This window comes from Lipotes vexillifer, unplaced genomic scaffold, assembly GCF_000442215.2.
Source record: "Lipotes vexillifer unplaced genomic scaffold, Lipotes_vexillifer_v1.1 scaffold340, whole genome shotgun sequence".
Classification (NCBI taxonomy): domain Eukaryota; kingdom Metazoa; phylum Chordata; class Mammalia; order Artiodactyla; family Lipotidae; genus Lipotes; species Lipotes vexillifer.
In genome coordinates, this window is record NW_006793646.1 from 232,736 (window position 1) to 246,363 (window position 13,628).

General features: G+C 36.8%; 1 protein-coding gene across 1 annotated transcript in view; it reads right to left on the minus strand.

The window, feature by feature from the left end:
• Positions 1–630: 630 nt before the first annotated feature.
• Positions 631–13,628, minus strand: part of MRPL39 (mitochondrial ribosomal protein L39) — a 22,245-nt gene continuing 9,247 nt past the window's right edge. The window contains exons 6-10 of the mRNA XM_007466482.1: positions 12,192–12,304; positions 9,620–9,685; positions 8,029–8,182; positions 3,435–3,482; positions 631–710 (exon numbers count right to left, since the gene is read on the minus strand). Of these exons, the coding sequence (XP_007466544.1) occupies positions 663–710; positions 3,435–3,482; positions 8,029–8,182; positions 9,620–9,685; positions 12,192–12,304 (429 nt within the window). The 3' untranslated portion in view covers positions 631–662. The remainder of the gene's footprint in view (positions 711–3,434; positions 3,483–8,028; positions 8,183–9,619; positions 9,686–12,191; positions 12,305–13,628) is intronic.

Consider the following 13,628-nt stretch of genomic DNA (forward strand, 5'->3'; position numbering starts at 1 on the left):
GAACAAATCAATGACTATAACTCTATTAGTATGTTCAGAAAGATTCACAAATACATACTATAACTGTTAAACATGAACAAGAGAGTGGTACATAAGAGCACGTCAGTGAAAGCACCTGGGTCCAAATTCCAGCTTTGCTACTTGCCAGTTCTATGCTCCCCAGTTTCCTCATTTACAAAATGGAAACACCTTCTCAACAGGTTGTTGTGAGGATTAAATAAGAGACTCCATGTGAAAAGCTCAGCACGATGGCCAGTATACAGGAAATACTCAGTTACTCAGTAAATAGTCAGTTAATCCATCCACAAACACTTGCCACTTGCCACAATGATGTTTACTGCATCACTGTTTACAACAGTGAAAAATGGAAACTAGGATGGTCCTATTTATGTTTGTAAAAGATGGCATTTGTATTTGTGCATATATGTTTATACATGTACAAAAAAGGACTGAAAGGAGAAAACATGCCAAAGTGTTACATTCGGGGAGAGGAGGAGACAGGGTTGTTTCTGTGTAAAATTTTTATTGTGTTATCCTTTAGAAAAAGGAAAAAGTAAACATCAGTATACATCTTAGGGAGAAAAAGACAAAAAGCACACATAAACATTACATAGAAAACTTTTATTTTAATTTACTATACATATCTAAATTTGAGGAAGTTACTAGGCAGATGCACTTTCCTCTGTAGGCTGAGTTTGATCTTCAGGTACCTGTAAAAACATAAATAGCTTTACTTTTCTAATAAACACTTTTAGTTTTACCCTTCACCCACCATTTAAAATCACTGCACAGCCTTTCTCTTATAATGACCCTGTCTTTGTCTTTCTCCTTCAATAGTAATTATTATAGAAAGTTAAGTAGAAAGAGAAGAAAACTTACAAGACCAAGTTCCCAATATAAATTACCAAGTACAATAACTCCATTAAAAATACAACCTAAGGCATATATCTAGGCTTCTCGAGATGGTCATTTTATTTTTCATCTATAAAATGAAATCATTAGTTTAAGAAAAATATCAGCAGTGCTGCAACAAGGTATTTTAAATCAATCTATTTTGTTGAAAAAAATCAATAATTCTACTTTGAATATAGTATAATACAGGTTTAGTAGAAATAGATATCTGTATGGCAATATTTCTATTATATGTCACTCAGACACAGCAAACAAACAGAGCTAAACTGTATCCCTCATCACCCCCAAAACCTGCCCTACTTCCTGCATTATCCATTTCAGTGAAGGGCTCTACCCAGGTGCCCAAGCCTGGCATGAGAGAACCCACAGTTCTCTTACCTGCATATTTAATCAACAGTCCTATTAATTCCACCTAAGTAACTCTCACAGCCATTTTCACTGCCCTGCCGGAACTTCAGGATCTCATCATCTACTATGGCTTAAGTCACAGTTATCTTCCATGCTGCCCCCAGAATAAGCTTTTACACAGGAATAGTTTACCAATAGGTCACTTCCTTACTCAAATTCTCCAGTTACCTGTCACTTCCTTATTCAAATTCTCCAGTTACCTCCAATCACCTTCAGGAAGGGAATGCAAATTCCACATCATGGAAGACAAGCCCCTCATATTCTATTTCCAACAAACTAATCTGGACTCATCACCCACCCTACATGTGACTGTACATCCAGATTCATCTTACATTCACTACGCACTCCATTCCTCCACACCTCTTAGGCAAGTAGCTTAAAACCAGCTTAAGAAACATCAATTCCTGGGAAGCTTCCTTAACCAACCCCTCCCAGCTTGGTTTGGATCCTTCTCTTCTTTATGCCAGAGCCCCACATAAGTCTGTGTAGTTAAATCAATGAACCATATGTTTAACCTACTCCCTTTAGACGAGTAAACAGTGGAAGAAGGAAACGGAACCAAAATAAATGTTGCAAAAACAGCCACTCACTGATTTCTACTAGGTACTACTCTAGGTTACTGCCTCTACTATTTTTCTACATTTCTTATAGACTCATTTTTTTTCTCTAGTTTCTTAATCTAAAATGGACATTGAGACCAACCAAAGAGACAAAGTTACTCTCCCTATTCAAAAACACTTTCTTCTCATGAGAAAAAGAAAATTTACATCACCTTTACACAAAAACATTATAGCTAAGGGCCTAAATAGTGAATTCTATCTGTAAAGTCATTGATAAAGACTAGGTTTACACATCATCATGCAAAATAATCAATAAAAATTTATTGGGTAATCCCCCATATGCCAAGTGCTGTGTTCAAACTCTGGCATTACACATAGTATACAACAAACCCTGAATGGGTTAACACAATGTAAATGTACTAGCAAAAATAATCAGAAAACAATATGAGGAGGTAGACAATCAAGCAGAAATTGCAGGGATGGATATTTGTTCAGAGATTACTCTGAGAATGTTACATGGAGAAGGTAAGATTTGGACAAGGTCCTGCAGAATGAGGACAGACAGGAGGAGGATGGGAAACAGAGTCTAGACATAACTGTCATAAAGAAACAAACTTGAGCATAAGTTTGAGTTAACAATATGCAATACGTATTTGAAAGTTGCTAAGAGAGGAGATTTTAAACCTTCTTACCATAAAAAAAGCTAACTCTCTGAGATAATGGATGTGTTAACCAACCTTATTGTGTTAATCATTTTGCAATATATATATATAACAAATCATTACACAGTATACTTTAAAATTACACAATGTTGTATGGCAACTGTATTTCAATAAAGCTGGAAAAAAATGAAGTGACAGAAGAAGGTAAACTAAAACAAAGAAACAAGAAAGTAAGTTTGATGTGTACTTGTAAGCTTGACTAGAGTGGAAACTTAGGGTAACGAGGAAGGGTTCACGAGGCCAGGTTACACAGGAGAGCTATCAGATAATGTAAGTAAAAAGCTAACACTTAGTCTCTGAAAGAGTGAACAGGGATGATCGTGGTCAAGAAATATAATCATTTTTATTTGTGAAATCTAGAAGCTAGTGACACAGAATAAACGACAGTAACACAAGTATTCAAATTTGGTTCTTTAGGACATTTGCATATTTAATATGTCAACTGTCGGGGCAGCTTTAACTCATATCAAATCTTTAAATGTTCATTAAGTTTACCAAAAAATTATCAAGACCTAATTAACACCATTACAACCATTAAGAACTACAACTACTATACAGTAATATTCTTATTTTTCTTCAAGTTCTACAATGTCATTCCCATGATACTAACAAATAAAAATGAAAAGAAATGCCAAATAACAACTTTTCTCTTGCCAAAATACTAACAGGGTCAACAACCACAATATTACTTTAGCTATTTAGACAACTAATTACTTTTTTATTTCTTTCTCTTTTCTTTTTTCTTTATTATTTTGTTGTTGTGGTAGTAGTGGTTGCTTAACTTCAAGGAAAATTTCTTCATAGAAATGTACTCACATGTTGTCAAAAACACCATTTTCCGAGACCTTTCCAATAGTTTATTCCATATCGTAAAATGTGCCTTGAGAAGAAAAGATTTACTATTAATTATATAAAGCACAAAAGTTACGATAGAAGAGGCCGAGTCTTTACATAGGTTTTAAACAAAACAAATACATAAAAAGTTAGGCAGTACTAATGAGGCTAAGTGGTTCCAAAAGTGAGTTCAAGTAGGGAAAAAGGGTACATACTATACAGAGCAGCTGCTTTGTTTAGCATTTAAGAAAAGAAGACTTAAGGACTGAATATGCCATTCTTCCTCTTTGTCCTTCTTAATCATTACCACCGTAGAACACATTCCTTCTAATGGGAAGCAAAAATCTGTCCCACTTTTCCACCCGTTCTTTTCTTAAATAGCCAATTCCAATATGCTAATGGTCATTCTTCAAATCACAAGCAATCACAAGGAAAGGTTCATTAAGAACCAACTGTGATGCAAGAGGGAGGGGATATGGGGATATATGTATAGCTGATTCACTTTGTTATACAGCAGAAACTAACACAACATTGTAAAGCAATTATACTCCAATAAAGATGTTAAAAAAAAAAAAAACAACCGTGACATCTCACACTGAAAGAGCAGACCTAGAGGATTTAGTAAATTACCCTAAAGAACAAATAAAAACTAATGAAGACAACAGTAAAGTTATAGAACCAATTTCCTTAATTCTTAACAATCTTATGTAGCAGAGGATTATCAGAATGCATAAATGAAAACTGCAAAGTGCAAAACGACCACATCAATGTTACTAACTCAGTTGAAGGTGATACTGAGGGATATGGGTGGGTCAGGGACTATTTCAAACTGGATGAGCTAGTAAAATCTCTAATAAAAGGTAAAATTACTAAATATGTACATGCAAACCTTCTGGAGGAAGAGCAGCATGGTATGTTAAAGGGAAAACCATACCTGGCTCAGGCAGAATGAGCAGCGGGTGGGAGACTTTAAGGTGTGAGTGGAATAAAACGGGTAACGGAGAAAGCGGTACGAGATGCAGTCAGAGAGAGAGAGGCAGGAGCCACACAACGTAGGGCTTTGTGAGACAGAGTGAAGGGTTGGCATTTGTTCATGAGAAGCCACTGGAACGTCTGGGACAGAGGAACTGCATGATCTGATTTGTATATTAAAAGCTTCATTTTGGCTACTCAGCAGAGAATGTGCTGTAGGGGGCAAGAATGAAAGCAAAGAAGGGGAGTGAAGAGAAAGAGCGACAGGGATGAGGGAAGCAGTAGTGGATGAGCTGCTATGCCGTGGATGCATTTGGAATATGTTTAAGGGTTAAGAGTTGAAAGGACTTGCTGGTGGATGGGATGGAGCATGGCTATGAGGGAAACAGAGAATCAAGGATTACCTCAAACAGCCGGCTAGACGACAGTATCATTTACTGAAATGGAAAAAGCTAGGAAAGGAAGGTGTGTGGAAAAAACATGTAAAGGACATGTATGGTAAAAACTAAAAAATGCTGATGAAAGGGATGAAAGAAGATTTAAATAAATGAAAAGATATATTGTGTTCATAGATTGGAAGGCTCAATGCAGTAAAGACATCAATTCTCCCCAAACTGATATACAGGTTTAATAAAATTTCTATCAAAATCCCAGCAAGGGAGAACCATTGAAGATGGCAGAAAAGTAAGACGCGGAGATCACCTTCCTCCCCACAAATACATCAGAAATACATCTACGTGTGGAACAACTCCTACAGAACACCTACTGAATGCTGGCAGAAGACCTCAGACTTCCCAAAAGACAAGAAACTCCCCACGTACCTGGGTAGGGCAAAAGAAAAAAGAAAATCCCAGCAAGATTTATTGATAGAAAAAAGATTACCCTAAAGTTAAATGGAAAGGCAATGGATCTAGAATAGCTAAAACAATTTTTGTAACAAATAATAACATGGGAGGAATTATTCTACCTCATTTTAAGACCTATTAAAGCTATAGTAATCAAGATTGTGTGATATCTGGAAGAGAGAGAGAGACACGTAAATCAACGGAACACAATTGAGAACCCAGAAATAGACCCACACATATACGACCACTGATTTTTAACAACAGTACAAAAGCAACTCAACAGAGGAAGGATAGCCTTTTCAACAAATGGTACTGGAGCAATTTGACAAGTATAGGGAAAAAGAAAACAAGGAACCTCATCCTAAATCTCACACCTTATACAAAATTTAACTCAAAATAAACTACAAACTTAAATAGAAAACTTTTAGGAAAAACAATAGGGGAGAATCTTTGGGATCTAGGGCTGGGCATTTAATTCTTAGAAGTGACACCAAAAGCATGATCCATAAAGGGAAAAACTGATAACCGGACTTCATCAAAATTAAAAACTGCTATCTGTAAAAACCTGTTAAAAGGATGAAAAGACAAGCTACAGACAGAAAGAAAATATTTGCAAACTACATATCTAGCAAAGAAATAGTATCCAGAATATCAAAAAAACAAAAAAACAAAAACTCTCAAAACAACAGTAAAAAAGCAAACAATCCAATTAGAATGTGGGCAAAAGAGAAAAACGGACATTACAGAAGGCAAGTAAGACCATGAAAAGATGTTCAACGTAACTGGCCAGTAGGGAAATGCAAATTAAAATTAAATAAGAAACCACTACAAACCCATCAGAATAGCTAAAATAAAAATTACTGACAACATCAAGTGCTGACAAGGATTAGAAAAACTGATTATTCACACACTGATGGTGGGAATAGAAACTGGAACTTAGCTTGGTAGTTTCTTAAAAAACTAAACATGCCCCTGCCATATGACCCAGCAATTGCACTCCTGGGCATTTATCCCAAAGAAATGAAAACATTTATTCACAAAAACCTACACACCAATGTTTACTGTAGCTTTATTCATAATAGCTTTATTCAAAGTAGCCAGAAGCAACCCAAATATCCTTTAACAAGTGAACAGCTAAACAAACTGTGGTATATCCACACCAAGGAATACCACTCAGCAATTAAAAGGAACAAACAATTTTTTTTTTCTGTTTTTTTTTGTTTTGTTTTGTTTTTACTTTATTTATTTATTTTTATTTTTGGCTGCCTTGGGTCTTGGTTGCTGCACGTGGGCTTTCTCTAGTTGTGGTGAGCAGGGGCCACTCTTCGTTGCAGTGCGCGTGCTTCTCATTGGGTGGCTTCTCTTGTTGCAGAGCACAGGCTCTAGGTGCATGAGCTTCAGTAGCTGTGGCACTCGGGCTCCATAGTTGTGGCTCGCGGGGTCTACAGCGCAGGCTCAGTAGTTGCGGCGCATGGGCTTAGTTGCTCTGCGGCATGTGGGATCTTCCCGGACCAGGGATCGAACCTGTGTCCCTTGCACTGGCAGGCGGATTCTTAACCACTGTGCCACCAGGGAAGCCCAAAAGGAACAAACTATTGATATATTGATACATGTAACAATTTAGATGAATCTCCAGAGAATTACACTGAGTGAAAAACTCCAATCCCAAAAATCACAATAGTGAATGATCCCATTCATATGACATTCTTGAAATGACAAAATTATAGAAATGGAGAACAAATGAGAAGTTACCAGAAGCAAGGAGGTGGAGGTGGGGCAGAGGGGAGTGGGTGTGAGTGGCTGTGGCTATCAAAGGCCAACATGAGGGATCCTTGTGAAGGAATTGCTCTGTATCTTCACTGTATCAATGTCCATACTCTGGCTGTGATAGTGTGCTACAGTTTTGCAAGATGTTACCATTGGAAAAACTGGGTAGAGGTACTTGGGTTCTCTCTTTATTATTTCTTAGGACTGCATATAAATCTGCAATTATCTCAAAATCAGAACTTTAATTAAAAAATAAAAGCATTAGCAAGGGGTGGGAGTAATATGGAAAATGATATGGAATAGATCCTCAAAATAGATTAGGGAGAAGAACGTGCCAAATGTTAAGGCCAAAAGGCACCCCTGAAGGTCCTATCAATATGTGCTCCATTACTCCTCACTGCACCCTCCTCTATACTAATTTGAAGTATTAAAAATACTATCTCGGACTTCCCTGGTGGCACAGTCATTTAAGAATCCGCCTGCCAATGCAGGGGACACAGGTTCGAGACCTGGTCCAGGAAGGTCCCACATGTCGCAGAGCAACTAAGCCTGTGTGCCACAACTACTGAGCCTATGCTCTAGAGCCCACGAGCCACAACTACTGAAGTCCGTGCACCTAGAGCCCGTGCTCCACAGCAAGAGAGGCCACCGTAATGAGAAGCCCACACACCGCAACAAAGAGTAGCCTCCACTCGCCACAAATAGAGAAAGCCCACACGCAGCAACGAAGACCCAATGCAGCCAAGAATAAATAAATAAATAAATGTATTAAAAAAAAGAAAAACTATCTCAATTTGATTTAATTTTTTCAACTAATACTTGTTTTGTAAATTATCTGTTTACATCCTGGGTAAAATTATTTTTAATCATAAACCCAAGTTGACAAAATATTAGTGTTACACAACTTAATGAAAATTAAAATGTATGTCCTTCAAACTGGTATAAAATCAAGACCAGAATCACACCCACACCCAAACTGAATGACCTGAAACTTTAAGCTTTACTTACTCTTAAGTGCACAGGTAAAGAGAGACCCTGGAATCTTCGTACAAGACTCGACTGGGTGGCTTGAAGATTATGAACCGCTGACACTTCGTACTGGAAACAAATACTTGTTCTTGGAATAAGAGGGCCCTCACTCACATCAATGAAGTCACCAAATCTGATTTGATTTAAAAAACAAACAAATAAAACTTCAAAATCAAATCGCTTACAATAGTTAAAAAAAATCTATTCATTCTTTTTGCCACTACATCCCTAATCAAGAACAATCTATGTGGATCAATTCCATCTCTAATAGCCCCTGACACAAGAATCTCAAGTGATGAGACTACACTTTTAGAAATTAAAATCAATGAATCCGGACTTCCCTGGTGGCGCAGTGGTTGAGAGCCTGACAATGCAGGGGACACGGGTTCGTGCCCCGGTCCAGGAAGATCCCACATGCCGCGGAACGGCTGGGCCCGTGAGCCATGGCCGCTGAGCCTGCACATCCGGAGCCTGTGCTCCACAATGGGAGAGGCCACAACAGTGAGAGGCCCGCGTACCACAAAAAAAAAAAAAAAAAAAAAATCAATAAATCCTTTTCTTACTTAGCATTAATATAATTTTAAAGATTTTTAAAATAATTTTTTAATTAATTAATTAACTATTTGGCTGCTTTGGGTCTCTGTTGCTGCGTACAGGCTTTCTCTAGTTGTGGCGAGCAGGGCTACTCTTCATTGCAGTGAGCAGTCTTCTCACTGCAGTGGCTTCTTTTGTTGCTGAGCACGGGCTCTAGGCGCACGGGCTTCAGTAGTTGTGGCTCGTAGGCTCTAGAGCACAGGCTCAGTAGTTGTGGCACACGGGTTTAGTTGCTCCATGGCATGTAGGATCTTCCCGGACCAGGGCTGGAACCTGTGTCCCCTGCACTGGCAGGCAGATTCTTAACCACTGCACCACCAAGGAAGTCCCTTAAAAATTTTTAAGATCACTGAACACATCATGCTATCAAGTGGATCCAATGTCTAAAACTGATATCCTATCACCTTATAACAACTAACTGCAACAGAGTTTAGAATTTAGCATGTAAGGCAGCTTCCTAGAGGAAAAAATTTTAATCTGAGTCAAGAAAACATGAAGTTGATAAAACAGATACAGGCCATGAAGCCATTTTTGCATAATGCATTCTTACCTCTCTCATCCCAGCATCAGAAAGCACACTGGGATATAACTTCCTTATATGTAACATAAGTAATAACTGATTAGGCAGTATTCATGTTTCTATATACATATGAATCATGTTCGTTTCATTAACAATGAGTATTTTGCCCAATTTCAAAATTAACTCTAAAAATTACATTTTCTTACAATGGTTTCCCACTCTTTCAGAAATAAAAATAACAAACAATAAAATGAGGAACAGAAACCACAACTGTTCCTGAAGATGACTTAAAGCTTCCAATTACACCATAGCAAAAAACTGAACAAAGCAATAAAAAGTAAGGTAATAAGACCAACAAATTAGGGTACAAATCTTTTCCAGTCATACACCAGGTAACAATAAAACTAAACCTTCCTATAAATTAGCATAGCAGTCAATTTTTATATTTTTACTTACCTGTGTAGCTTGACTATTCTCTCAGGGTTCTGAGATGCCTTCTCTTCTATGAAATCTAATTTGTACCTAAAAAGCAGCAAAGAAACAAATGTTTTAATTCTAAATGTACAAAAAGGTGTTTAAAGCCACTTCCCTTTCTCCTCCTCTTCAGCCGTAATTTTTGCAAGAGGGGTTTACACTTGGAACCTCCCCTTCCTCACTTCCCATTCACACCTCACCTCCTTCAATCTGGCCACAGCTTCACAACTCCACCAAACTGTTCTCCTTGGTGCCAACGTAATGGACACTCTTTAGTCCTTATTTCCACTGCTCACCTCCACTTCTCCAAGTGTTCTTTTCCCGGCTTCTGTGGCATTCCCTACTGCTTGTTATTTTAACTCTCTGGTCACCCTTCTCTTCCCCTGCCCTTCAAGGGTTCTGTCCATAAACTCTTTTCACTCTAAGCATCCTCTCTGGGCTAGCTCCTTGATTTGCACAGTTTTAATTACTACTTATGTGTTTATATCTTCTACACCTCTGCTTCCAATCCACATATCTCTTCTGAGCCCCAAACTGTATATCCAAAACACTCCAGACATCCACCAGGGTGTCTACAAGCATCTTACACTCCCAAGTTCTCAAACTGAACAAAAACTTACCTTCTCTTTTCTCACCAAACTTATTCTTATTCCTGAATTCCCTAGTTTAGTAAATGACACCACCAACTACCCACATCTCCAAGTGAAAAACTTCAGAGATTTCCTTGATTCCTGTTTCTCCCACCACATTCCCTCCATCCAATTCATTACCAAGTCACATCAATTCTACTGCCTAAATGTCTCTCAAATCCACTAGGGTCTGTCAGTATAATGAATAGTACAGATGGAACTGCACAGCCCAGGTTCAAATCATGACCTTACCACTTACTATTAAGAGCCTTGCCTATTTACCCCAGAATGCTACACAAACATTACACATGTGTGGCAAGGTTGAGAAGCGTCAGTTTGTGCAAAAACATCCACTTACTGCCACACCCCTTCTTCCAGAGCCCTGATGATTATTGAGGGAGCCAATTCCCTTGAATACTTGTTCCTCTTGACCCACTTCTAAGAGAAACTCCTGTCCCCTGGGAGGCAAAGCCACTGAAAGTTCCCCCTACAGGAGAAAGGCCCCATCACTGATCCACCTTCAACCTCCAAAACTCTGTCTCCTCAAACTTGCCCCTAAATGATCTCCCACCTCCCTTTACACATTTACCTAAAGTTACCAAAGTCCTACAAGCCTCTCCTAGACTTTGACAGTTGAGTGGGAGGAAAGGGAAATCTCAGTGTAACATGAAATGAAAGTTTAGAGTACCCTGCCTAATATGGTAGCTATGGAGCACTTAAATGTAATTAGTCCTAATTGAAATGTGCCTTAAGTGTAAAATACACACCAGATTCTGAAGACTTAGTATGAAAAAGAGAATTATAAAAAATTAAGTTTTTAATATCAATCACATGTTGAAATGTTTCAGATACGTTGTTTAAATAAAACTTTTATTAAAATTAACTTCACCTTTATTTTGAATTTTTTTTAATATAGCTAACTAAGAAATTTAGTTATATAGATGACTCACATCATATTTCTATTGGATAACACAGCCCTAGCATTTTGGTGGGGGAGGTGACTTGATTAATTCTGATAATTTAAGGAGTTTTCTTATAGAATTAATGGTAATTTAGTTGTAAAGAATAATTTGTACTCCAGTTCAGTATATTCCTACTGCTTTCTAAGTACACTGGTTCCAAAATATGCTAAATATTATAAACTAGCCCCATGAGAATCTGTGCCTCATTTTATAAATAGCTAAAGAAATTCCAAACCATTTACCTTTAACAATTTGCAGGTGCACATTTTGGCTTTAGAATCTAGTATCTATATGATTTTTTGCAAGGCAGGTATTCCTTTCTAATTAATTCTAATTTTAATTTGTTTAACATTAAAATTTAGTTTATGTTCTCACAATTAGTAGAAGATAAATTGGAAGTTTTCTGAGTGAAAAAGGGAATTGAGAAGGCAGGCAGGATTTAACATGTTGGCGAAGAAAATCTATCAAATGGTTAATTCCCATGCAGAAGACTAAGATCTGTGTGAACGTTTTACTTCAGCTGTTAGCTGCCTCCGAACAGCTGGTATTTTCTCTTACCCTTTTCATCTGAAGAGTGGAAAGATGGGAAGGAAAGGTTGCCAAATGCAACAGTTTAAATAAATTTAAGTTTAAATTCAAACTAATGCAATTTCTTAACGTAGGCTACCACTTCACAATGGAAGGAAAAAAGGGAAACATACTGCTATGGTGATATAAAGAAAAGGACTAGCCAAAGAAAAAGAGAAGTAAGACAAAGTAAGAAAATTATCAAAGGTGTGGCAGGGGCACTTCTTCTCAGTGAAATAATGAGATGAACAAAAGCAAATAGGCTGGTGCAGAAAAGAGATCCCAGAGCTAAAAAGTAAAAAGTGAAAAAATATGAAAGTTATTAAGAGCTGAATTTTCTTCAATACATACAACTTTGGGAGGTTTAATTTTGTTTAAAAGCAAGCCAACACTTACTTATTGTGTTGAAATATTTCTAACGCCACTTTTGCTTCAACTTCCAGAGTTTCAAATGGAAGATCTTTATAAATTAAAGTACGAACTTCTTTTGTGAAGGAACATAGGTTCTCCTTAAAAATGAAAGTATTAACCTTTTGTAACAATTTACTTAAAAACATTTCCCTCTAAGACAGATAAAACTGTATGCTTAATATTATAAGTCCAACTACAACAAAAAGCAAATTTGCTAGGAAAGAAAGCATTAATTTGCAACTATTAAATACTGGAACCATAAAATGTACAATTAGCAATATCTCCCAATTCTACAAACTATAAAACTTGTAATTAACTTGTAATTAAATAGCCGCCTGTATTAGAAATATTATGGATAATCCTACAAAGAAATTTTAATAAACATTTCATTCAAATTATACAGCCCTATAAATGTTTATTAAAATGATGGTGCAACAAGTAGAAATACTAATAAGTAAATGGTAAGATACAAAAATTTGTTTATACTATGAGTATAAAACTAAGCTTTTTAAATAAATGCATGAGGAAAAAATTATTATTTATGTGATTCAGAAACTTTCACTAGGAAATATAATGTCATCATTGGCCATGTCCAAAATATAGCATAAATCCAATATTAAAAATTTCTGTTTAATGAAAATGTCAATTTCACACAATTAAATGATTAATAATACACATTAACAATGTTTATGAGTTTAATAAAAACTATAGTTGAGTTTTCACACTATAAATCATAACACAGAAAAGATCAAGCAGTATTATGCAAATATTTTTTGCTATAAAATTCTTTCCATAAACTTCCTAATAGACTCTTTTGAATGAAATGACTCTTCTCCATTCTTAAATGAACAATTTTCTGTATAAACAACGCACATTCATGTTTTAATATAGCTGTTACTTGACTGTAACTTTCCCCTACTTTCTAAACCCCACGGTGCCTGCAATTAACTAGTACATTTCTTTTTTAAAGTTTTATCTTTAAAAAAAGGAAAATGAGGCAGCAAGTTTCATACATAATGAGACTTAAATTTTCATCTCCTTAGTTTTTTTTTTTTTTTTTTTTTTTTTTAAGAGTCTTGACAGACTTGAAAAAGAAAAAAGAAATTATATTGCCACAAGTCCACAGATCATGAAGAAACCGTTCCAGCCTCTCCCCTCACCCCCCCATCTCTCCCAATACCTCTCTTCCCTCTCTCCCGGAAGGCGGACCCTCAACCACTGTGCCACAAGGGAAGCCCCATCTCCTTAGTTTTTACTTAACTCCCCCAATGAATTAAGAATCTTGACAGACTTGAAAAAAAAAGAAATTATATTGCCACAAGTCCACAGATCATGAAGAAACCACTCCAATCTCTCCCCTCACCCCCCCATCTCTCTCAATATCTCTCTTCCCTCCCTTTCTCTCTCTTTTTTCCTTCCTCT